At 39.9% G+C, this 27138-nt stretch overlaps 1 protein-coding gene across 5 annotated transcripts in view; it reads right to left on the bottom strand.

Moving 5' to 3' along the window:
• Tmem135 (transmembrane protein 135) overlaps positions 1–27138 on the bottom strand; it is a 190335-nt gene that overhangs the window by 143629 nt on the left and 19568 nt on the right. For 2 of the 5 annotated variants that reach the window (XM_040728820.1, XM_005085366.4), the window contains exons 2-4: positions 20449–20576; positions 17956–18048; positions 3589–3622 (exon numbers count right to left, since the gene is read on the bottom strand). In XM_040728820.1, coding sequence (XP_040584754.1) covers positions 3589–3622; positions 17956–18048; positions 20449–20576 — 255 coding nt within the window. Of the gene's footprint in view, positions 1–3588; positions 3623–6459; positions 6733–17955; positions 18049–20448; positions 20577–27138 lie in introns of those variants that run through there. The other 3 variants (XM_040728821.1, XM_040728827.1, XM_040728829.1) reach the window with 2 other exon arrangements.

The following is a 27138-nucleotide window of genomic DNA, read 5'->3' as shown; positions in this document are numbered from 1 at the left end:
TCCCACTAGTACATCATGTTTTGTGGACTAGCTAAAATAACTGATTTAGTTTGGTAACCCCAACTTAGAGCATATAACATATGGTAAGCTTTCACTATATTTCTTATCCTTCCCTGCTTATCCTAACCTTTAGCCACAACTTCGTAACACTTGGGAAGGCAAAAATACAATCCCAAGGCCAACAATAACATGGTTCTGTGGCACAGCAATCTTAAATGCGTCCTCCTTCTCCAAAGCTCAAAGCAAAAGTGTTCACACTCAGTTTCAACTGAGTCTCACAATCACCAAAATATCAAAACAACATAGGTAAAACATATCAAGGCTTGAAATAAATCCCTCCTTTTGAGGAATATTTTGTCTAACAAATCCACTCAGCAACTTACATCAAAAAGTGCTCACCAGGCACTTTTCCAATCACAGTACAGCAATGCCCAAACCTTACATGAAGCTTACACACCCAAAAAGGAAGCAATAAAACAAGAAGGGAAAAACAATTAAATGTTGATAAACATTCAGATAGATACTGGAGACCAAGAAGAGCTGATGCCAAGGTCCCACAGAGGATGTGCATGTCATACTTCACCAGAGGGGGCAGTATGGAAGAAGGTAAAGAGGAGAAGCAAAGTTATAAGGAAAATGTAACCTGTTCAAAGTCACATTTTGCATAAAATCTGCAAAACTATGGATTTTAATCAGAAGATATTAAATCACTATAACATTACATTCTGATTTATAGGTCACATTCCACAGACATTTTGAGACCCAGCTTACTGCTGGTTGAGTTTATCAAAATGCATTCATTCATTCATTTTCCAGTTGCTTCCAGTTACAAACAATTGACTGCTAGTGACCCATGAAGGTGTGTTTTCCATCAACACTCTACTATTCACCATTCCAACTTACCCTGTCATAAAGCATGAGAAAAGTCTCAGAAGCCATACAGGAACGTCCTAGGATGCCAAATCCTGAAAAGGTGCAGGCAAGTTCTTCCCAACAGCAGACATTTAAAGTGGTAAGGAGAGGACCAGGTGTTGATCTGGACCTGGCTTAAGTTCTCTCTCTTGTCAAGAAAATGAGGTAAGTACAACAATGACTGTAAATGTATCAACATCAAAAAGTTATGAAGTGTTTATTCCTGATGGAAGTTGTAGAACTGGGTATGTTTTTGAACTTCTGTCTTTTAAAACTGTCTATAATTTGAAAAGAGTATAAACCTGCACATTCAGTTAAAATTTTAACTCTTCCAACTACCTATAATTTTAAAGACATATTTGACCAATAATGTAAAACACCAAATGTTATTTTTTCTAGTAATGAAAAAATTCACATTATAAAATTATCATTTGAAGAACTGAAAAATGTATAAACAAGGAACTATGGAAAAAATTAATATGTCCAGGTGTGGCACATGTCAAGAAGCATAGCACTTGGATGCCTAAGGCAGAAGGATTAAGGGTTCAGGGACAGCTTGGAATACACAGGAACCTTCAGCCAGCCTGGACTGTACAGCAAGCCCCTATTGGAGATGGGGAGAGAAAGAAGAAATATACTGACTGGTGTGCTATGTTGTATTTTACTAAAACATTTTTTCTAGATTTTATTATGCCTGATATGCATCAGGTTTTTAAAATTAAAAAACCATCATTCAAAGTGAGTGCTAAAATGGATTAAGCAGAATATTAAAAACTGGATTCCAGTTCCCAATATGCACACACAGGTAAATAGATCAATTAAACTGAAGCAAAGGTATGAAACAGGACTCAGCTAAGATTAAAAAGTGGAAAAAACACTGAAATAAAACATGGAGAAGAAAATAGGGTTTGAATACAGAGACCAAGGAAAAGCAGTTTATAACAAAAAGAAAAAAAAAAAACAAGAGGCAAACAAAGTCCTGATTTCAAAACAAAACACCAACATCCTTACCAGGAAAATTCTTCAAAAGAAAATCTTAGAAAGTGAGGGGGTAAAGAGATTATCTTAATAAGTAAAGCCAGACTGACAACAGACTCCAAAAGGTGTCTGCACAGAACAAAAACGAAACAATTACTTTTAGGTCATTGCCAGCTTAGAGTTCTCTATCTAGCAAGGTTATTGTTGATTCAGCATACACTGATCATATTCTATTCAAGTCAGACTCTGCCTAGGTGGTTATGGTACAATGAGACATAAAACGGGAAAAGCCCATTGGACAGAGCTTACAGAGAAGAAGAATTCTTTGTTCAAAAAGAATAAAGTCAAAAACTAATCCTTTAATTGGTCTCTGCTCTCCTAGTGTCCTGAAATTTCTTTTCCACTGCAATTAAAGGAGATTAGAACAGTAGAGATTTTTAAATAACTTAGCAAACTGCAGGCCCTATGCTTTGTTGATATATGACATCTCTCACATCGCTTGGACCTTGCAGGTCTTCCTGTACCTGGGCAGATATGGGTAAAATGATACAAAAAGGATTTGGGAAGCCCCCTACCACACAACAGTTTGCTGCTACTCTTACTGTAGCTCCCATGGCACATACAGTTTACATTTCATTTTTTTGGACTGGGACTCCACTAGACAGTAGACTCCGTGGACATAAAAGCTAGCGGCATCCAGCACAATCAGCTAAAATACAGTATCATGGTATTGAACTGTTTCATCATTGAAATGAACATCTACATCTGATGGACACCACTAACTGTTAACACGACTGGATGTGGAGTCATTTTGGAAATCTATCTCTGAGTAGGTACGTAAAGATGTTTCCAGAGAAATTTAACTGAGGAGGGCCGATCCACTTTATATGTTGGGGCCACGGATTGAATCAAAAATGAAGAAAGGAAAAAGCAAGCTGAATACCAAAACTTATCTCACTCTGATTCCTGGCAGTAGATGAAATGTGATAGAGCAGCTGCCCAGAATTTCTACCACCATGTCCTCCCCAGTGTGATGGACTGTATGCCCTCAAACCAAGAGCCAAAAGAAACCATTCTCTCCTGAAGTGGTAGCACAAAATACATCCTGAAATGTAAGTCCTTGTTACACAACTCAGAAGCTTATCTCCAGGTAAATTATCTAATCTCAGTGAAACTACCTAATATCAACTATTAAATATTAAAAATGCTTTTAACAGGTGAACTGGGAAAATGGCAGCAGTACCTGGATTATACGTGTACTATACTACCCGACCAACGGGTGCCATTGATTTAATCCCTGTAGACTTGGGGATTTAGATGGCTATGTTAATACACTATGTCTAAGGATTAGTAGTGCTACTGTTTTAATATTAAAGGCTACTCATGACAACTAATCTTTAAATCACTTCTCCCATAAAACAACAGCACAAGCAAAACACACAATTAGGTAGGGGGTGAGAGAGCTAGATATACAGATACCAACATATAACCCATCAAAGAAGTCCTAAAGTTAGAAAAGATAAAGCCAAAGGGCATATAGCAGTGAATTGCTTCCTATCTCAAATAAGTGAAAGCCACTATGACAGAAATGAATCAGATGATATCAAGTCTTCCCCGCCATTCAGCACTAGCCTCTGAAACACAGAGGAAACAGTCTCAATTCAATGTTTTCCTTCTTCAAAAAAAATTTTTACTTACCAAATTGGCCATATAAATTGTGAGCAGTCCTCTCCTGTAAATAATTTTTTAAAAAAAGAAAGATTAAGCTTTGATCTAATTTTACAATCACTTTATCATTATCAAAAAATCTATAAGGAAGAACTGTTCAGAGTCTACAAAGATACTAATGTTAGAAAATAAGCAGACTGTATTGAGATATCCTTTTAACATGCTGAGTTGAACCTATATTGACTCTCTAGGTCATTCTAATCATATAATAAATAATAATATTCTATGTATTTGTCATTAAATATTTTAAAATATTATTGCTTTGTTGTTATTAGAAGCCCCTCTAAAATCTATCTCTATTCTGTTAGAGACTTTTTTTTCTTTTTGAAATGGAGTCTCACTATATTGTCCAGGCTGGTCTCATATGTCTGTATTAAAGCAACCCTGTGGAATAGCTAGTATTTCAGACAGGAGTTACTATATCCTGATGTTGCTAGAGCAGTGGCTCTCAACCTATGGACCACGACCCCTGGGGGTGTCAAATGACCCAGTCACAGGAGTCACATATCACATACCCTGCATATCAGATATTTACATTATGATTCACAACAGAAGCAAAATTACAGTTGTGAAGTACCAATGAAGTAATTGTATGGCTGGGAGTCACAACATGAGGAACTGTATTAAAGGGTCACAGTTTTAGGAAGGCTGAGAAACACTGCTAGAGGATCCAAAATTCAGTGAGAAGAAATTCTTAAGAATTTACCTTGCCAAAAAACCAAGACCAGAATAATTCTGTAAATGTAATTTTATCAAAACATCAGATTACCTTTTTGTTTTGCATACAGGCAATTGTTCAATTTGTACATAAGCAATCATAACCCATTTGTAATTGATTACAAATTGTCCTAAATCACCTAGATCTTCATCATACTGAGTAAGCAGTCATGAGCAAAGGAACTTTATATTGCCAAAAGATAAATGTTCTCTAAATACAGCTACAGAAAAAGAAATATTTTTACCAAACATACTTAACAAGACCTCAGGTAGAATCTCAAAGATAATGACAGCTTGTAAATCACTTTGATGGGAGATGTCATTCTGTAAATACGTTTCTCTTATTCGTTGATGAATAAAACACTGTGACCAATAGGGCAGCAAGATAGGTGGGTCTAGGAGATGAAGAGGATTATGGGAAATGGAGGGACAGTCGCCATGTGATCCCAGGATGAGAGAAAGAGGGTGAGATGGTCTCCAGTAAGAGAAGATCATGTAGAAATACTGAGATTAATAGAAATGGGTTCATAATTAAAACAGAGCAGGCCAATAAGAAGTCCTAGTCACCAGCCAACACACTTATAATTAATATAAGTCTCTGAGAGTTCATTTGGGGTTGATGTGGCAGTGGGCCCAGGCGCTTGTGGGAAAGAGTTATTATTACATCACTTATTTAATGTTTAGTGCATTTGAAAAATAAGAAACACATTCTGTTCTCCAAGGAAAAGGTCTTATGTTTAATCAGAAAGAGTTCGGAGGCAGAGTACAAACAATGAGCCAAAAATTCAAAGCCTCACTCAGATTTGAATAACAAGCACTTTTAGGACCCACAGGAAAGGTATTTCAGATATGAAACAAGTTGCTAATGTGCAATCACTCTCATGTAAATATCATGCCAGATCTACATATCAATATTATGCATGTAACTGTCCTGAAATGATAATCATACACATTCTTGACAATTCATTATTTTAAATAGCTAAGACTTTTAATATTTCCAAAACTATACTGAGACAGTATAACTTAACACTGCTGAAATGAATTCAGGGAAACAGAATTCTAGTTAACTTTTATTGCTTTGTATTTTATCACTAAAATGAAGAAACAGAATTACTTACTTGCCAACATTTTTTAAATGCAAAATTGCCTAAAGAAAATAAATTATCCACTCATACATATCTTGGCAGTAATCAACAACTATCTAATTGATCTTAAGGCTTGATGACAGGAGGAAAATCTTGCCTGGTACTAGAAGCCTAGCCAACTACCCAGGCTAGTGAGGCCATAGGTCTTAGAGGAGAACCTATTACTGCCACTTAACTAAACCAACATAATTCCTAACTGTCCTATAGCTACTCACACCCAAGAATGATGTAGCTCTTACTCCTCACCACAGAAGACCCTTACAGAAAACTAGTCAAACTGACTGTGCTATAGGAAGCCCCAGTGGCTATATTTACAACACAATTCCTGCTCTACAGCTCTGGGAATATCAGGGGAGAATGGGCAGAAAGATTGCAAAAGCCATAGAAAAAGGACATACTTCCCCCACAATAATCCAACAATATAGCAGCCTGCATAAGACCCAAGCAAGACTAACACCAACAGACATGGTGATGTGGGAGCACAAACTCTCATAGGGTCTCACCCCTAGACAAAGAACTACAGGCAGCTAAGAGCTGCGGACAGAGGGGAGAGTTAGTCTTCCCTGAGAATGGGCCCCTAATTATTAGTCAATAACAAGTCCTCAACCTTAAAATTATATACATACAAGCAATGCTCAACAAACTCAGCATGTCATATTTACATGTAGTACATGTTTATATATATATATATATATATATATATAAAATACACACATATATACACACATCCACGTTGTGTGAATGTGTGTGTGTATGAATCACCGGTAGGGCAGAGGTCCAGGCCCTCCCAGAGGCTTTGGTCTGGCCACCTCCTGTTCCTTTGACATTGTCAGAAGACAAGATCAGTTCCTGGGAGCCAAGAAAGAAGGACTTCCTATGAGTACTGAAGGTACAACTTTAAATTAGGGAAATACTTAAATATTAAGAAGTCCAACTCCCTCCTGTGCCAAACACAACCTCTTTGACCTCTGACATTGACCTGAGGAGAATGGGTGTCAACACTAGAACGGCTGCCTCACTTTCTTCAGCTGCTTCCATCTGGCATCTCTCTGGAGTGCTGTGCTGTGCTTTTGGGCTTGGGAGTTGCAGTGGCCCTGAGGCCACAATGAACAGCTGCAAAGAAATTCTCACTGGACATCTGGCTGGGGGTACCCAAAAGATCCAACTCAAGCAACCCTGCAATCAGCAGGAGGGGAATCTCAGGGATGGCCCTCTGCCAACCACTGGTACCTGCTACCAAGAGTCAACTGAGATGTGATATGGAACTCTGTAGGTATCCAGGTGATTCCCACATGCTGGAAGCCTGCCCACTGTGATGTCATAGATCTTTCCACTCATCAGAGTAATGTAACTGATCATGAGGCACAACATGTTTGAATCTGCCCAAGTCTCCTTCCTCAGTAGCATGTATGCAACCTACTACACTCAGCACAATATCTGGTTCTCTTAGGTTCATGGTCATCTCAAGTCTCCTACACTTTCCTCTGCATCGGCTACACATCACAGTATCCATTACTTCCCTGAGGTCATCTTGTAGCCTGGAGAGAAACTCATTCACTCAACACCTCAGTTCATTCTCTGGGGTTCATTTCAACCCATATTCCTCTGCCTTGTTAGGGTTGCTCACAATGCCCCAAAAACCTTGAGGTTCCTCAACCTAGGATCATGATTTTTGTCAGGATAAACCACCACCAGCTGCCTATAAGACCTTCAGCTCAATAGTTCCAACCCTATCACATGAAAAGGATTTATGTCATCCTCAGGAAACCCAGACATGGTCAAAAGTCACTTCCTCTTTCACTGGCAGCAGCACCCACAAGCCTATCAGTCCTCTTCTGACTGAAGATAACTCTAGCCAAGCCTGCTGAACTAATCTTTACTGCCATGGCCTGCTATCCTTCAGCAGAGTCAAACAACAATGGAAGGCTGGAGAATCCAGTCAAGAGAAGAGCCAAGTGGCCTTATTCCTGCAACCTAACAGGTCCCACCAGAACCCTCCAGTCCAGGGAGAGCCAGGAGCAGGAAAGTAAAAACTGTACTATATCACCTAGGCCTAGCCTCCCACTAATCTCTCTGTCCAGACTCCCACCAAAACCAAGGAAGGTCCAGATCACAGCAGTTCAGCTGCTTACATGCATAAATGAGGCAGCCACAAATTTCTGCACTCTCCAGCCCAAACAAGCAGTTCAATCAAGCCAGAAGCTTGCCTGGCCTAGCTGGCATAGTCCCTCCACTTCTTACAGTCCCAGACCTGTGCACTTATCTGACTGACTTCGTTTTCAGCCTGGTAGATATCAACTGGGGTGCCAGGGCCCTCTGCACCCACCATCCTGAGTATCCTCCTTGTTCCGAAAGTGGTATCCCTGCCTCTGGAGTAATGCTTTCTTCCTACCTGACACACATGAAAAAAATCACTGAGAAATTTAAGAGATGGTCATAATCCGGTTGTGGAATATTTGTTTAAGATGTGTTACATTTGTTTATGCTGTGGATAATTTGTTTAATGATGCAAAGATGTTTGCATTCTTTGATGTTGCATTTGTTTAACTCTGTAAAACTATGTCCTTTTCGCTGTCTAAAACACCTGAATGGTCTAATAAAGAGCTAAGTGGCTAATAGCTAGGCAGAAGAGAGAAATAGGTGGGGCTAGCAGGCAGGGAGAATAAGTAGGAGGAAGAGAAGAAGGAAGAGTCAGAAAAGGAGGAAAGGAGGGCACCAAGGGTCAGTCACCCAGACTGTAAGGAAAGACAGATATATGGGATAAATAAAGGTAAAAAGCACAGAGGCAAAATGTAGTTAAAGAGAAACAGGATAATTTTACTTAGAAAAGCTGGCAAGAAACAAGCCAAGCTGAGTCTGGCATTCATAAGTAATGAATGTATTTATTCATACTCCACGCATTTATTTGGGAGCTGGGTTGCAGGCCCCCAGAGAGTTAAAAAAAAAAAACACTATATATTCCTCTTCCAACTCCTCATTTCCCAAGGCTGGCTGGATGCAACAGTGGCAGGAGTCACTAGAGGAACCAGCCCTTTCCTCCGACTGAGGTCGTTCTGGGATTTCAGGGCTTCCCTGGCAGTTATAAGCAACTGGAATGGAAAGAAAACAAGGATCCATGCTAGTCATACTCAACCCCATCCTCTCAAGAGGTCCTGGTCTACTCCTCACTTTTCTGAAGGTGCCTGTCTCTGATCAGGATCATTTCTGTCTCTAGGTGGTCCTCTACCACTTGGGGACTCAGATCCAAAGAGCTGGCTAGGTTTGGGAGCTGAGTGTACTTAGGACCAGAGTGATCAGTGAAGCAGCAGGTATCTTTAGAAGAGGTCCCTGCCGCATCCCTGAGTCCTCAGAATTAAACTGTCTCAGGGTTCACTGAGTGTCCTGATGTCCTGAGAGAGGCACCACCCCAGTGGATTCCACACAAACCTCATTCTCCTGATGCTTCTGGCCCTGGAGCTTCCTAGGGATTCTAGGTCAAGGTCATCACGAAGAGCACTATAAGAGTCAAAAGCCATAATTCCTCCCTCTCAAACATCCACTCAAAAGCCAGAGTAAGCCAATAGTCACATACCTCCCAGTCACCCTCCTAATTTTGTTTTCTAAGATAGGGTCTCTCTCTGCCTTTGTCTCTCCTTCTCTCTCTCCTCTCTTCCCCTTCCTCCCTTTCCCCCTCTGGAAGAGAGAACTCTCTTAAACTAGCACACAGAACTTTAGCAGTTATACTAAACCACTGCCACATCAACTAACCCTGCAATCACAACAACCTTCAGCAAAAAATAAAATTAAATCTTTGTAACACTTTAGCAGATTCAACAGTATCCTAAACAGTGATGGCTTCTAACAGCAACAGTGCTATCATCATTTCTCAATGAAGGATGAGCAGTACTTCACTTTGAAACTTTACTGCATATATTTCTTAGCCTATCCCAAGGTTCTGAATATTGGAGAATGAATTCCCTAACCGAGGTTACTAGGGAGCCTAGCATAAACAATCTAACTTCTCAATTCGAAATACATACATAATACACACATAAAGCACATCTACATCCCACAAGCAAAGAGAAAAGGAAATAAAGCAGAAACAAAGAGACACTTCCCAAACAGTGAATGTTTTCCCCCTTACTTCCCCTGTAAGGTATAGGAATGAGCAAGACAAAAGCTCATTCTCAATGAGGAGTGCAGGATCCCTTTCTATCACCGAATTCACTGAACAGCATAAGCACATCAGTTATGGAAGCTGGTATGTAAAGAACTTAGGGACCAAACACTTTGATTTGCATATTACATCCTCCTTTTCATCTTGGTCCTGTCTGCTTAGATGTTTCTTAACTACTAAAGTGCCTGATAACTCAACCCAAAAGTGTGCTTAAAAGGAAAGTGGTTTTCATTTTAATCCATCTTTAAACATACTGTGGTTTTTAACTTATCCAAAGTAAAACTAAATATCAAAGCAAATTCCACAGCAATTCTGGAAAAAAAGGGGGGGTGGGGGACGAAAGAAAGAAAAATCCATCAGAATGACTTCTTTCTGGACTACAAGGCACTTCCTAGAGTCACAGAGGAAAAGCCCCTTCTTAACAGCCCTCCTGGGGTAAGCTAGATGTACCAGGCTTCCAACTGAGCTAAGAGGAGCCCAGTTCTTTGTGGGACAAATTTTTAAAGCAACTCTGGAAACAACTTCAAAGCTCTCTCAGAAGCTCACAGTGGTGTGATTAGGACTCAACTCAGCATCCCTCTCTTCTTCGTGTAAGAAACTAATTGGCAAAGCAAGCTTAACTCTAAAAGAATGGATGGACTGACAGACATGGATGTAAGAGGAAGATGGATAAAGAGCAGGGAAACGAAAGAAAAGAGGACAGATAAGAATATAAGGACACATGTGCAGATATCTACTGTGTATACAGAAAATTCTATGTTTGCATCTCACAACTGCAAAACTAATTACACAGCCCAGCTCCACATGTGTATACCATAAAGTTTTCACTGTCCAAGTGTTAAAATTTAAGAAGTGAGACTACAAATATACTATTTTAAAAAAGCACCATGTGCAATTCCTGCAAAATCTACTTTTTCATTTCTTTTACTATTTCAAAGATAACAGAGTTGCACTCTGTTTCCTAACATTCAACCCCAGAAAATCCCTTTCCTAGGCTTGTCTATATTAGTGTACACAGAAACTTCCAACTTTGTTTCACCATAACCTTTCCCTTGAATCTAATCACATTTCTGGCTGCCTACTGACTGTTTCTACCTGCACACAGTTAATTTCTCTGTGAGTTAAAACCAGAGTTACAAGTCTATCTTCCTACTAGAATAACAACAATAAGTTTCATTCTAGTACTGAAAACAATGATTCTGAAGCATGTATAATTTCACTTTTATAGATTTTTATACATTATTGATGGTCGTGCTATTTAACATAGCCTTAATATTAACTTATCACAAGTAAAATAGACTTCTTCAGATCAAAACTGATGACTACATTGGCTCTTACAAAATTCTAGGTAAGCACCAAAGCAATTTCTTTAAAATAAAACTCAAAAAAAGGCAACTTATAGGGAGATAAAGATATATTTACTTTTCTCACTTTTAAAGTTGTACACACACAAAGCAAAAACAACTGCTGTTAAAATATGCCTAGGCTTAAAATACTAAAGAACTAAAACTTGGTCAGGGATCACAGCTCAGGGATAAAGGCAGATAAGATCCCAGTTCAGTTCCTAAATGGCAAAAACAAATGACCTTGGAAATTTGAACAGAACCAAACAGGTAGAGTTGCTGTGTGTGCACATGCAACTCTCAACACAAAACCCTATAAAGCTATTTCCTAGTATCATAAATCTCACCACCTAATAAATGGTGGAAATAAATCAACAGGTTGCACACAGTTCAATTACATAAAAAAGAATCACATCACATATAAGATTGCTTTTTCTTCTTCAGCCATATGGTAATATCATAGTAGTGGTAAGAACCCATTAAGGAAAAACTACTTTCTTCAGCCCAAAGTAATAAAACCTCCTAGCCTTGAGGTTGGGTGGGTCAGAAGCATCCCCAGGAAAGTGGTTTTACTTGAGCTAACGAAACAGAAGGAAGAATTTCATTTTTAATGAGCATTTTTAATTTCCTCCCCAGAATTCCCTACCCAGAATGCAGTCCCTACAAAGAAGTTCTGCGGCATTAGCCCATCTTACAGATATAATTGTCCCTTTTTCTTTTTAGTCTTTTTTTTTTTTTTTTTGGATGCTGGCCAGAGAGTCTAAGTAAGCTTTCTCTGATACTTTGGGCTTTTTCACTCTTCCTCTAAAGTTAAGCCTCCTTTCATGTGGCTTCAGTGTGTGGTGATACATTGTTTATGATCTAATAAGCCCACTGAAGATCAGAACACAAAGTTAGCCACAACCACAGAAGCTGGGCAGTAGTGGTACACACCTTTAATCCCAGCGCTAGACAGGTATATAAGATAGGAGCAGGGTATTCAGTATTCACTTTTAGGTAATTAGTCTCCAGCCACTTTGAAGCCACTGGTCCAGGCTCAGGCCTAAGCTGCAGGCCCTCTGGAGTCCCAGTTTATCCAGCTAGGTTTTCTTTGGATTTTTCCCGAAAGCGTTTGGAATTTTCCTGTTGTAGCCTCTCTAAACAATCTTCAGCTGCCACCCAAACTCCCCTAGATCAGTTGGCTTTGTCTTCAGCCTAAACCCACGTGTGTTTTGTCCACACAATCCAGTGTGAGGTTTTTGAGACAGCCATGTGTCTCTGTCTCTGCCCCTCCCTCCCTCCCTCCTTCCCTCCCTCTCCCTCTCCCCACCATGCCATGGGTTGCAGTTTTTCCTTAAAGCCCCTCTCCTCCTCAGGCTGAAACTCTCAGCTCATGACCAAAAACTAGTTCTCTGGTTCAGATGTGCTACACTTCAGAAATAGCACTGTCAGCAGATTTGGTAACACAACTGAAAATTCTTAAAAGGAGGAATTAATTAAAAGAGAGGGGTTTTCCCGCATTAAAAATGGGAAACACTATTACAATGGAGAAAATCGGGTCTCTGTATGATTATGCAATGCATGATTTAAAAGTGGAACACTTAAATAACAGGATAATCAACTTAACCTCGATTGGCATACTGTTAATTATCATTTTGATAAGCTTTGCTGTTGGTTTGATAATTCTTGGTCTATCTCTAAAATAGTTGGTTGATATGAGTGCTAAGATGCAGACCTTAGAAAAACTTATTAAAGCAGGCCATAATTATTCAAATCTACACTGAGGAATTGAGTGGAGAACCAGAGTTCAGCATTGCATTACAAGGTTAAAGAGGAACTTAAGAAAGCCAACCTTAATATATCCAGTAACCTTACAGGACATGCCAAATGCAAAAGATTTTATAAGGGCTACTTGGAAGCTTGTAACAATGTTAGATTTAGGGAAATTCAAGGAAGCGGTAGTCTCATATGGCATCCATTCACCATTTGTGAAGCAGATGATAAAGACATGATTAGTTTGTAATAGAATTATCCTTATGAACTAGATAGACTTGGTTAAAGTTGTTCTAGAGCCTCATCCACAATTACAATGGACTTCCTGGTTCAGAGAAGAAGCTAAGACTATTGAACTAAAGCTAAAGCTAGAGGTATAGAAATATTCCAAGATCAACTTCTTGGAGAAGATTATGCTACTTTAGAAAGGCAATGTCTATATGATGATAATCTCTTGGCTTTATGCCATGCAGCAGCTCTGAATGCTCAGGATAGGAGCAGTAGGAAAGAAAATTGAATCATTTACAAAAGGTATACAGTGCCCATGCTAACATAACTGATAATGCTATACAGACTCCATGTAGCTAAGAAAACGACACATTGAAACAAGGAAACTACATGAGCTACAGAAAGACTTGACCCTGACAATACCAATACTGAGTAAAGCATACCAAGAGGATATATGGATAAAATCATTGTAGAAATTCATCTAAAGACAGAATAGACAATTTCCAAACACAGTTGGAGGTCTTAAACTTTTCTCGTCAAATGATAAATTCAGACCAATGAATCTGACCAGATACAGATCATTAGTTTTCAACAAAGACTAGTTGTCCCAGGTAGACTCTCCCAAAGGTAAGGAAGAAAAAAGGGCCAGTGGCATGTGCAGGCTCATGCACAAGACAGTTTTCCCCATAAAAATCTCCTCTGCATGAAAACCTGTCAATATTGCCAAGGTTAAGAAATCCAGCCCCATACATAAAGTTATCAACAACCCTGATCTCATTCATAGGTAGGAAAAAAACTATAAACAATCCAAAGAAAAGCCACATGAACACAATAACTGATACAGAAAAGCCATGCAGCATGATTAAAGGTCCACAACATATTGGACGAAATGTTAACTTTATAAAGCTGATGATGCACAGATAAAAACACTACAACTTACAGCATCACAGTTGATGGTAAAAGACTAAGTGGCATCTGCTAGCATCAGGATCAGGGCTTGGATCAGGGCTTGGATCAGCGCTAGGAGACTATACACAGTAAAACAAGAATGATGACAATAAATGTCGACTGGAAGAAAAACAAAGCTTTCCACTGGCAGTTAACATCTCCTATAGAAATTTCCAGGGAATATATCAGCAACTCTCAGAACAAATGAGTACAGCAAGGTCAGGAGTCAATATTAGGACACCAGGTCAATGGCATTTACATGCAAACTGAGTTGGTAATTGTTTCTCAAACATGATACCAAAAACACAATCAACAAAAGTTTATGAAACAAGAGACAGGCATGGTGGGCATATCTGTACTTTAAGAACTCAGGAAACTGAGGAAAAGAATCACAATTTCAAGACCATCCTTGTATTCACAGTGAATTTAGAGTCAATCTGAACTGTACAGGAACATGCTGTCAAAAGAAAAAAAAAAGGATGAACTGGCCTTTAACAAATTTTTGTGTTCTGAAAGACATGACAAAGAAAGTGATGAGACAAATACACAGAACATGGTAGAATATTTGCAAATTATTGATGCAAGAGACTTATATATAGAACACCCAGAGACATTTACAACTCAATAGCTAAGAAGTAAATGATTCAATGACAAATGATATTTTTTTTGTTTTTATCCTCTCATAAATTACATCCTGACTGCTGGAGGGAATCGAAACCAGCAACCAGTCTAGCAAACAACTCACAGTTCTTCAAAATGTTAAACATGGTTATCAGGTAAGCCAGCAATTCTACAACGAGGTTCACTCACCAGAGAAATGAAACGATTAAGTCCATACAGAAATGTACCCAAGAATAAGGCAGCATCATTCACAACTGGGAGCCTAATGAGTCTGTCTGAGGCCCCAGCAGATGGGTTTTGGGGGGCAACAAGCAGTGAGGCAGCAAAGCATACAATAGCCTGAATTTCAAATGATCAGCTCAAAAAATGGTCACTCACCAATGTCCACACAGTGTGGAACGTTCCTTCACACTGTGTCAAGATGTGTCACTGTGGTTGGTTTAATAAAAACCTAAACTGCCAAAAGCCAGGCAAGAGGAATAGCAGGAACTTCTGGACAGAGTGAGCTCTGGGAGAAGAAAGAGGAAGTTGCCAGCCAGACTCAGAATAACCAAGATGGGCATAATGCAGGTGAGACAATAAATGGTTGGTGGTGCATGACTTTAATCCCAGCACTCAGAAGCAGAAGTAGGCAGGTCTCTGTTTGAGACCATCCTAGTCTACAGAGGAGGTTCGCGGACAGCCATAGCTACATAGGGATGCTCTCTCGGCCTGGACTCTTAGGGGAGTGCCTGTCGAAATGACAGACTCTGGATATCCCCTATGTGGAAGGAAGTGGGGATAGGGTTGGAGGCTGGGGGGGGGGATGGTGGGGGGTTGCGGGAAGAGGGGAGGGAGAGGGAACTGGGATTGACATGTGAAGCAAGCTATTTAAAATTAAAGTAATTTTAAAAAGTTAGAAAAAAGAAAATAAATAAAAAAGGATGAATAAAACTCATACTAAGAATATTTCAACTGTTCTGAAACAGGGTATGTAAGCTGCATCTTACTACAACAAAAGTTAATGAAAGAAATTTTTAAAAAATCAAAATAGATAGAAAGTAATTCCATGTCATGGATAGAATATCACTAGTGTGAATAAATCATAAGTACAAGACAGCATATTTCTATAATGTAAAACCAAGCAATAGAAAAGGAATGAACTGGTGATTCAGGTAACATCTTGGGTGCATCTACAACATGATGCTTAGTTAAGAAAGGAAAGAAGAGGCCTGTGTTAAAATGCTTCCATTTCTGCAACTCTTCAAGTTCTCAACATGACATATACAAGTGCAAAACAGATTATCTAGTCCTGGGGGCAGGTGATCTTTCTGGTGATAAAACCATGCTGTGGCCAGGCAGTGGTGGTGCATGCCTTTAATCCCAGCACTCGGGAGGCAGAGGCAGGGGGATCTCTGTGAGTTCGAGGCCAGGCTAGACTGACAGCCTCCAAAACAATACAGAGAAACCCTGTCTCTAAAAGAAAAAAAAAAAAAAACCATGCTGTGTACCGACAGCAATAGGGGTTAAACAAGTCAACTCATGAGAAGAAGGTGCTCAGAACTGTGCACATCCACATGAGTGCAGTAAAAATGGGAGCACACAGTTCTACAGGCAGTGGCCGCAATACCCACTTCCCAGTTTCACATTAGGTGCAGCGAGAGGAAGTGAGGGCAGGAGCACTAAAGGATAAACACAAATGGGCCACACAGAACTTCACTGAGGATAGTACACACAATTAAAACAGCAAACACGCCAGTGATACCAATAAATGGCATCAGTGGTAGCAGTAAATATACATATTGCTGAAAATACAAAGATTTTTAAATTGGTTCACCAAACAAAATGAAATGAGAGACACATGAACTGTTTCAAAAATGTTAAAATACACTAACCACAAACAAAAAGAATCCTGATTGTAATATATAAAAGCCACATAGAACTCAGGGCAAAAAGAATGAAAACTTGTGTTTGTATGTGTGTTTGTTTGATTATTTGGCATGGACTTAAAACAACATTGCCCTAGCTGACCTGACCAAAATAAACACACAAAAACAAGGAATGACTGCTGTTTCCTTGTGTGTGGGAACATTTATGATTATGCAGGGGATGTCAGATAAAGGGTCTTAATGTCTACCACATGCTTCTACATAATAACTACACACAGGCACATACATACACACATGTGCTCACATGCAAATGAGGTAAAATTGTGAGCTGCTAACTGCTGACTCTGGAGATTAGTGTCACCGGTTCCCACTGAAATGGTCAGATAACTACAAAAATAAAGTCCTACTTAAAGCTAAAAGTCACAGGTGGCACCGTGATCAAAAGAAAAAGGCCATGTCATTTTCTTCAGTCAGGTGGCCACCGATGAGCTGCCCATACTCAAGTAAAAAATCACCCCCACCCAAAAGGAAAAAAACAGGTTGAAAGTCTCATGTGTAAGTAATGCATCTTTTTAATATGCTTTCAAAGCCAATACTCACATTTTTAAAGAGATTCAAGTTGCCATTAGCAGAATAACTCTCTCATTACTCAACAGGAAAAAAAAAAAAGCTCTGCTTACCACATAACTGTACTGTTCTAATAAAATTTTATATATCAACTAAATTATCTGAGATCATGACAGGTGATCATTACTTCATTACTTCCACTTTTCAGATAAAAAATAAGGCAAAGAGATGACACAGTTAGTGGCCGAGCCAAACTATGAAGCCAGAGGCCGGCTCTGGAGTCCCCAGCTGAGATCTGGGCTGTGCTGGCCTGTGAGGCAGAATAAAACATGTTTCGCATTTTCAGGCATTACAGCATCCACAAGGTCTCTGAGTTTAGCAATACATGCAGTGACAAATACTCTCTTATGCAAAAACTTTACCATGACCTATCACTATCCTCTGACTCAACTACTTACATAACATTGCACAGATGGTGTGAATGAGTTCACATGGAAAATTCTATGTGAATAACAATAAAAATTGTTTGCAAGATTCCTTTCAGAGGGTAATTCCTATGAAGGGCTAGTTACTAAGCCTTCAGCAGGGAGCAGACCTAGACAGCAACAGAAAATTTAATAACTTTCTTAGGTATGACAAGGTTGCTACACAGTGAATGAAACAGGCTCCCACTGGAATTTGCATATGCTTGCTTTAATTATGCTACATCACAGAACCTTCTATTAATTAAGTGGAAACTGCTATTTCTGTTCACTATTTTATATTTGCATTTCTTTATTTTTGTATTGCATATTTATAGTATCCTTATATTTATTTTATAGACAATGAACATAATGCTAACATAGAATTAACTTCAATCAAATAGCTGCATAATAAAAACATATGTAGGAAAATATTTCTCATCCCTGGGCAATAATAAGTAATAAGCAAAAATAAAATCAAATTCCCTCAGGTAACTAATTCTATTAAACATGAAGATATGGAAAACTTACCTGCTTTTCCTTTCGATTAGAATGGCCACATACGAGGCTGGTAGAGCAGCACCAAAGCCAGGAGTCCAGGAGTAGAATTTACCGAGTATCTTCCTGAAATTCAAATTCGGAATTTTTGTATGAAATTCCTAGTTGGTCACTTCAGCCCTTACAAACAGAAGCTTCTCTTCTCTACCCATCTTCTACCCAAGCATCCCACAGTCCCCCAAATTCACCATGTCCCAGGCTAGACTCACTGTCTCCCTCTGCCAGTATTTGCAGAAAATGCCAGCTGCTTTTATAAGCATCACCAGTGTTCTTGGATGCTGTTTGGCTGGGATTTGGTTTGGTTTTGTTGGGGGACAAAGTTTCATTGCATATTCCATGATGTCCCTTAGCTTCTCATGGAGCCCAGGCTAGCCTCTGCATCCAAGCAGTCCTCCTGCCTCCTCTCCTGAGTGCTGCTGTGAGCCATGCACCCGACTCACAGTGGTTTAAATAGGGATTGTATCCATGCGGCACAACCCTTCATGATTTCTTACAGCACTTGCTGAAGTATTTTATATTTTTTAGTTTTATGCGGATACCATTTCTTATCTACTGGCATTGGTTACTTGAATGGAGGGATCTGCACCTGGGTAGTCGTGGTGCATACCTTTAATCCCAGCACTTGGGAAGCAAAGGCAAGTGGATCTCTGTGAATTCAAGGCCAACCTGGTCTGCAAAGCTCCACAGATAAACCCTGTCTCAGAAAAGCCAAAAAGAAAGTAGGGATCTGCATAGTACCCAAAATATTACAAATGGCTTAACTGATTATGTTTCCACACAAATTTAGAGACATGAGTAATATATGTTTTTGATGGAGGAAGTCTCACTTTGTAGCTCTGGCTGGCCTGGAACTCACTTATATAATCCAGGCTTGCCTCAAACTTCTCAACCACCAGAGTGCACCACTATACCCTGCCTCAGATGTTTCTTTCAAAACAGCCCTGCTCCTAAGAAAAGAGAACCAACCTCTAAATGTAAGACGTGATCTGAACAAAACTCATATATATATATGAGGGGGCATAGGAAACAGTCAGAGAAAGACAAGGATCAAGACTCTGAGAAATGATCTTTTTAACTGAAGCCTGAGTTTTAAAAACTGCCATAAACACTTAAAGAGTACTTATGAGACATTAAAACCTTTTGCCTTAAAGCCAGCAGGGAGGTTTTCCTTACAGAATCTACCAAACTACTGAACATAAGCTCTAGAGGAAAGGGGACTTAGGAAGACAGCTCCAGGGAAAATACTGACATTATCTTACTATTAAACACATTACACTTCCCCTGTTTAGCCAGGCAATCCACAAGTGGAGCAGTATGCTGCCATAGCAGCTTCCAACAAGTCTTAGTACTGCACAGACCACAGGCTCAAGCTTATTACACAGATGTCCAAATCAGTTTCAAAATGCAATCTGCTCCATGGCATGAGTCCTTACGGTGACTGCCTCCATTGTGTAAAGTTTATAAATACTGGTGATGGGGGGGATGATATCTATGAGACACTTGGAAATTATATGCTGAATTGTAACTAAAATATACAAAACTACATAGATGACACTGATGAGGGTAACAGGAAGTAGCTTCCAACAGCAGTGAGAAGTTGCCAATAACTGAAAGCCGAACTGTGTCAATGCAGACAGCAGGAAGCACAGGTACAGAATACAGGCCTGAATCAGGACACCAGCAGGAGCAGACACCAGGAACTTATCTACCCTTTGATGCACAACCATGTCTTTTGTGGTCCCAACCTCATATGCCAGTTGCTTTGAATTTCTGGTCATTCCTGAATTCTGCTTCTGGTCAGAAATCCTGACCAACAATCTCAGAACTACAGTAGGCTTCGGAAAATGAATGCTATATTGAAGTGCTTTTGCTGCGTAAATCATACCAGTAATTTGAAACTACGTCATGAGGCCAAGACCTATGGCTCATGTTCTGACAAATTTTCTTGGAGGTAAATGTTATTTCACAGATTTAACTAGAAAGAGAGCAATCTGAATAACAACTATGCAAACAGATCTTTGTTGCCATAGGGTTTGAATAATGATAGCCCCAGAGGCTCATATATTGGAATGTTTGGTTCCCAGTTGGTGGGGTGTTTAGGGTTAGGAGGTGTGGTCTTGGAGGAGGAGTTTGGGAAGTGGCTTTGAGGTTTAAAAAGCCCATACCAGGCCTAGCTTCCTCTTCTTTCTCTTCCTCCCACTCTCCCTTCCTCTTCCCCAACCACCTGTGAATCAGGATCAGGATGTAAGCTCTAAGCTATTGCTCCAACACCATGTCTGCAGGCAGCCATGCTCCCTGCCATACTGATCATGGACTCTCACCCTCTGAAACTGTATGGAAGGCCCCAATTAAATGCCTTTATGAGTGGCCTTGGTCATGGTGCTTCTTCAAGCAACAGTAGCTGAGACAGTTTCCCTTTCAACAAAGCAAATTCATTAACACACACAGGTGATTATGAGTACCAACCTTAAAATGCAGAAAAAAGTAATGTACAAGGCCCCATTAGCGGTCAGGAAGGAGGCAGACTGGAGGATCTCAGGGAGCAGCTTGTACAAGTAATACTCCAGTTTCCGCTTCCGGAGAACGGCTGCAATCTGGAAAGAGAGAGGCTTTGTTATTTAAGCCAACCACTCAGATTCACTCTTATTTGAAAGTCACTGAATAAAGGCATATGCTAAAGACTAAAGTAAAACGATGCCATTGCCAGGCTCCTCGTATGAACAAAGTTTTAGAACAGAAGATGTTTTCATTGACTTAAACTGAAAATATTGAGTCAAGTGGCGGTGGCACACACCTTTAATCCCAGAACTTGGGAGGCAGAGGCAGGCGGATCTCAGGGGTTCAAGGGCAGCCTGATCTACAAAGTGAGTTCCACGACAGCTAGCACTATTTACACAGGAAAACATTGTTGTAGAAAAAAAGAAAAAAGGGCAAAGAAAATATTGACAGCTTTTGTCATGTCATGAGTCAGCTCCAAGACAGGCATATGATGAGTAAGCTTCAAGGTAGGTACATGTAATAAAAACAAAAGTAATAGCAAAAGAAAAATCATAATAAAAATAATTACAACGTGGTCACATGATGAGTCAACTAGCTCCAAGGTAGGTACATGTAAAGCCATAAAGGCAGTTTTCAAATGAAAAACATACTTTAGAAAAGAAAAGGTAAATTGCAATCTAAATAAAATCGCATGTCACAGCAAAGCTCCATTAACCATTCCCAGCCTGGCATATTCAGAGCACCTCAGTAAGGGACACCAAAAGCAAAGCAATGACTCGGATATTCAAACAGCAGCTGGGAAGGGTAAAGGAGAGGCAACAGAAAGAACAACAAACGAATGACTTCTGGCTTCTGACATTCTAGGGCCCTAAAAAAAAGCCAAGACATTAATGACGGGCCAACAAGCTGGAGCAGAAGATAAAGGCGTTTGCCTCCAACCTTGAGACTGGAGCTCCATCCCCAGAACCCACTTCATAGAAAGAGAGAATCTACTCCTAATCTACTCCTACAAGTTGTCCTCTGATGATGACATGGGAAAGTCCTAACTGCTGCAGACATTTAAAAATTAAAAACCTGTAAGTGACTCACCTGTTAATTTTAAATTGAAAACTATGATCCTTTATGATTCAGCTCTTAATTGTAAATTGAAAATATATTTGTTTGTTTTAGTGCTGGTAAAAATCTGAATTTAAAAAGATGATTTCTAGATTAAAACCACCAAAACCCTGGAATAGTGAGATAATATAAAAATCAAGTTAAGAGTCTATTGAGTGAGCACAATATTAATGTTACAGGGAATAAATGTAAAAATAATCATAAAATGCTCCCGACAAGGATCTAACCATGAAAAGTGATTTCATGTGTGCACTCTAATGCACAGGGCCAGGGAGGGTCACTGGAGTGAGTGTGACACAGGTAGGCCAAAGGTTCAAGGAAGCGGAGATGGGCTGCCTGGTAATAACAGATTCTCACAGGTATCCATAGCTGTGAAACTGCACCAAACGAACACAGGCTGGAACAGTAAGATTAGGGAATCAGAGGTGTGAGAAAGGAAAGCATGGAGGACAGAGCCGGAAGGTGGAAAGCTTCTCCATTCATCCGTTATCTTTCTAGAGATACCACTGCCTGACGTCGGAGACCAGCAAATCTAATGGCCTCTTCTAAGGACTTAGTTCATCCTTAACTTCTCTGAAACTGACAGTCTCCTATTGCAACTCAACAGCCAGACATATAAAGAAAAATGAAAAAGAAGACCCAGTCCTATCTTCAAGGAATATAAGTCTGGGGGGTTGGGGGAAATAACAAACCATAATATGGCGGTGTGCTAACCCTAACCCAGAGAAAGAAGGCGCTGCTGATGAACTATCAGAATGATTGAAATGAATCAAATTATGTAACTCCAGGAAACAGACAAGACTTGCTTCTCCTTACTGTGACAAGGCACAGTGAAAAGCTTGCCAGGCAACCAGTTTCCAGGGTCTCTGCCCACGAGCAGACTCTGGTTTTTGTGTGTGGTAAGGCGATATATCAGAATGGAGACACATAGCAGCCAGAAATTAGGGCAGAGAAACAAGCAGGGGCCAAGGTTCTAATACCCCCTTGAATGGTCCCCAGTGACCTAACTTCCTTCCATCCACCATGCCACTAAGGCTTCCTCCATCTCTCAATAGCACTGCAGTCAGGGAACAAAGCCTTCAACACATGGGCATTTGGGGAGATTCAAAATCTAAACTACTATACATGTCATGTTCATCAATTAAATGTCAGTTCTCCCTGGTATGAAATGCAGATCCAACACAATTCCTATCACACACTCCTAAAGAGATATCTGGGAACATAAATAGACTGTTCTGTAATCTACACAGAAACTAAAGGAAAAGAATTACTATAAATAAGAATAAATAAACTGCAAAAAGTTAGCTACTGAGTCTGACTGCAATATTGATAATGCAACAGGAAAAAAGATGAATGGAACACAATACAGAACCAAGGAGTTCATCCACATACATCTAATTTTTTTATAAAGGCACAAAACAATTCCACGGAGGGAAGAAATTCTTTTCAATATAAAGTGGTAGAAATCAGAGCCATCCACAAGTTAGAAGAGAGTGGGAGAAGGAACATTAATCTAGGTTTCAAGTTTAGTTCAAAATGGACCATATATTTTTGGTTGTGAGCCTAGCCTTTAACGCTGAGCCATCTCTCCAGCCCCCCCAAAAAAATGGATCATGGACATTTTATAATGTAGAATACAGTTGCAAAGAAGAGTGATGACCAAAGGAATCAAGATCGAGCTGGCAAAACCCACAGGGGCAGCTGACCTAAACAAGGGGGACACATGGACCCGAGACTGATGACTGAGGGGCCAGCATGGGACTGATCCAGACATCTTCCCACCTAACCTGGGTGACAGAGAGGAGGCCTTGGCAATCTGTGGGTCCTTGGAGAGTGGAGCAGTATTTATTCCTGGCATACAGAAGGACCCCGGGAACCCATACCACGTGGAGGGATGCTCTCTCAGCCTGGGCACATGAGAAAGAACCTGGGCCCTTCCCAGGATCATGTGACAGACTCTGGAAATCCCTCATGGATGTCCTTGCCCTCCCTGGGGAGTGGAGGGGGGATGGAGTGGGAGTGAGGGGTTGGGAGGATTGGGCGGTGGAGGAGAAGGAGAGGGAACTGAAAGTGACATGCATAAAAAGTGAAATAAAAAATATATAAAAAAGAAATAAAAAACAAAATGGATCATAGATATTATATAATGTAGAAAATTATAAACCTTGGGGGGAAATAGGGAAAACTTTAAGACAATGAGGCAAAGCAAAGAGTATTTAGACTTGACACTAAAATTAAAAGAGACATTTGATATACTGGACTTCATTTCTTGGTGAAAGACCTGTCCGGAGAACAACAGACATGCTGCAGAATAGGAAAAAAATAGCCCACATCTAACTAAAGACTAACATCTAATATGTATACACAGAAATCTTAACATCAACAATAAAAACACAATTCAATTAGAATAAAGATAGGAAGAGACATTTCCAGAAGATAATATATAAATAGCAAATAAATGATTATGGAAATGTTAATTAAAATTTCAATAAGCTATCATTATATAACCATCAGCATGGCTAAAATGAAAAGCAATGGCTCTGAGGTTAACGTGCTTTCTGTGCAAGCATGAAGGCCTGAGATCAGACCCCAGCACCCACACATAAACCAGGGGCAACACTGTGTAAACATAAACCCAACTCAGAAAAGCAGAGACAAACATATCTCACATGCTCCCCAACCAGCCAGTCAAGCTGAAATGGACTTCAATCAAAGACACTGCCTCAAAACAGTAAGGGGGAGAGGCGACAGAGGAATACCTGACATTGTCTCCAACCTCCACATGCATAACCACAGATAAGAGCACCCTCCCTCCCTCTCTCCCTCCCTCCCTCCCTCCCTCCCTCTCTCCCTCCCTCCCTCCCTCCCTCGCCCCCCTCTCTCTCTCACATGTGTACATATCTTACAAATGCACACAACACATAAAGACAAAAACAAATGCCAGCAGTGATTCACACAACCTGTGCATGCATTTGTCATTTGTTGCTGGTAGAACTGCAATATGACAAAGACAGGCTACAGGACACTTTGGCAGTTTGTTAAAAAACTAATCAAGCAACTGCCATTCGAGCAGTAATTGCTGTCCTGGGTATTTATCTATCTATCTCTAAGATATAAAAGTTCATGTTAACAAGACACTTGTGTACAAATGTTTATAACAGCTTTGCTCTCAACTGTCAAATCATGAAACCAGATGTTCTTCAACAGGTGAGTGGTTTAACAAACTGAGATGTGTCCTTGAGATAAGTACTACCTAACAATTTAAAAAGGGCCCAAATCACTGCTGTCAGACTGGGCAGGGAAGCTTCTTATTGCAGAGGGTAGTGGTTAATGCACAGCTCATTAACTGCTCAAACTGCTGAGAGTAAGCAACGGTGAGCAGTCGGCCGTACTGAACATCTCTACATATCAATCTCCTCTTCCCCACTAAGTTCAATGAACATCATGCAAGAAGGAGCACAAGGAATATAAAAGGCAGATGACGGAGAAGTGTGCTGTGAAAGGTTGGCCTCTAGACACAGCTTGGTTGTCACACACAGGCGCTCAGCCTGCACAAGACCTCCACAAGATCAAGAGTTTTCAAAAGTCCAACATGGAGGAGGAAGACGTTGCCTATGACCCCATAGACTCTGCAATATAAACAGCACTAATTGGGGTTAGAAGGGGTTTTTTTAAAACTACATGAATTGTATCTATATCTCTACTTGTGTGTGGTATATGCATGTATACATAACCATATGCCTCTGGAAGTTAGAGATTGATGTCTGATGTTTCCCTTGATCTCTGTCTACCTTGTTTTGTGAGAGTCTCTCATTGAATCTGAAATCACAGATTCTACTACACTGGCTGGCCAGTGGCCCAGAGTCCTCCTGTTCCTGCCTACCAGTCACTGAAATTACCAGCACAAAGCTCTGTGCATAGTAGTTTACATGAAGGGTAACAATCCAAACTGAAGTCCTCCTGCTCTCTCTCTCTCTCTTTTTTTTTTTTTTTTTTTTTGAGCTCTGGCTGTCCTGGAACTCGATATATAGACAGGCCAGTCTCAAACTCTCAGAGATACATTCACCTGTCTCTGCCTCCCTAGTGCTGGGATTAAAGGTGTTCACCACTATATCCAGATCAAGTCCTCCATCTTACAAGCTAAGCCCTTTACCAACTAGCCATCTCTCCGTTTATATTGTCTTGACTGCATCAATGGCAGTGCTTTTACTGCAATCCTATAGTACTGTCTGGCAAGAGGATACCACTGGAAACTAGGTTAAAGATTCATGGGATCACTAATATTTCTTCCAGCTGTGTCTGAATCTACTTTCCCCTCAAATAAGGAGTTCATTTTGTTTTCAAAAGTGCACTCAAGAAGCACACACACACACACACACACACACACACACACAAACCACACACACACTACCATCTGAGAAGTACCCAATGAAGAAAGACCCAATCATGAAAATGAAAAGACTATACCCAGTGCTGGTGGGAATGGCATGCAAAGAAAGTCCTCAGCACGTGGCTGGTGGTACTGTAAAACTTGTACAGTTTCTGTGGAAAGCTGTTTGATAACATGGAATCCATCTAATCATACGTCTACTCTAATGATCCAGTAATCTACTCCTGAGTATATGCCCAGAATATACAATGTTTCTTTCCATCTCCAGCATCTGCAATCAATCACAAATACCACTAACAGTAAAGAGGAGAAATCTTACATTTGTATAATATTAGTAAAAACAAACTGTAGAGTATGTTGAAATAATGGGATAACCTAACGCAAAGCTCAAGAAATCGGGACTTTCTCATCACTGTGCTGTCATCCAGAACTTACAGCCAGGGTTTACAAGTAGCTGAGACCTTGATACTCAGAGAAGTCTGTGGTCAAAAGCCTGGAATTCAGGCAGAGAGATCACATAAGTTTTCCAGTATGCAACATGACTTTGTCATTCTCTGTGCAAACAGCATGGCACAGTTTGAACAGCTTAAAACCCTATCTAAGCAACTAGGCTAGCCATGCAGTCATTTTTAAAACCCTCATACACAAATGTGATGTTAAATACCTTCAGAAGCATCACTTCTAATCTCAAAGACCTTGCCCTGTTCACATACTCTGACCCAGTAACTCCATGCCAATTCCTTGTGAACTTTTCAGTGTTCATATAAAAATGTAACTGAAAACAAGGTATATCATAAAACCATATGTAAACATTTATATTTACATAATATTGTGTTAGGAGATTAATGATAACTAAAAATAAGACATGTAAAAGGAAAAAGACAGGTTGCAAATCAATAAGGGGCATATATGACAAATACTAAAATATTATGCATTGCTATCACTAAATGGTATATAAATTGCTAATTTAATTTTCTTCTCTTGCCATCATATATTCTAGGCATCCTACATAAAATGTGTCATAATTTATAATAACAGGGTCAAGACATAATTATGAGAAAATAATGATTATTTATTACTAAAAATATGATAGGAAATAGCAATAACTACAAAGATATAATACAAAATAATCATATTTGACTTTTAATCTC

Source organism: Mesocricetus auratus, unplaced genomic scaffold (genome assembly GCF_017639785.1).
Source record: "Mesocricetus auratus isolate SY011 unplaced genomic scaffold, BCM_Maur_2.0 Super-Scaffold_4256, whole genome shotgun sequence".
Lineage (NCBI taxonomy): Eukaryota > Metazoa > Chordata > Mammalia > Rodentia > Cricetidae > Mesocricetus > Mesocricetus auratus.
The sequence above is the reverse complement of the archived record's forward strand: the minus strand, read 5'-3'. Positions and strand labels throughout refer to the sequence as shown.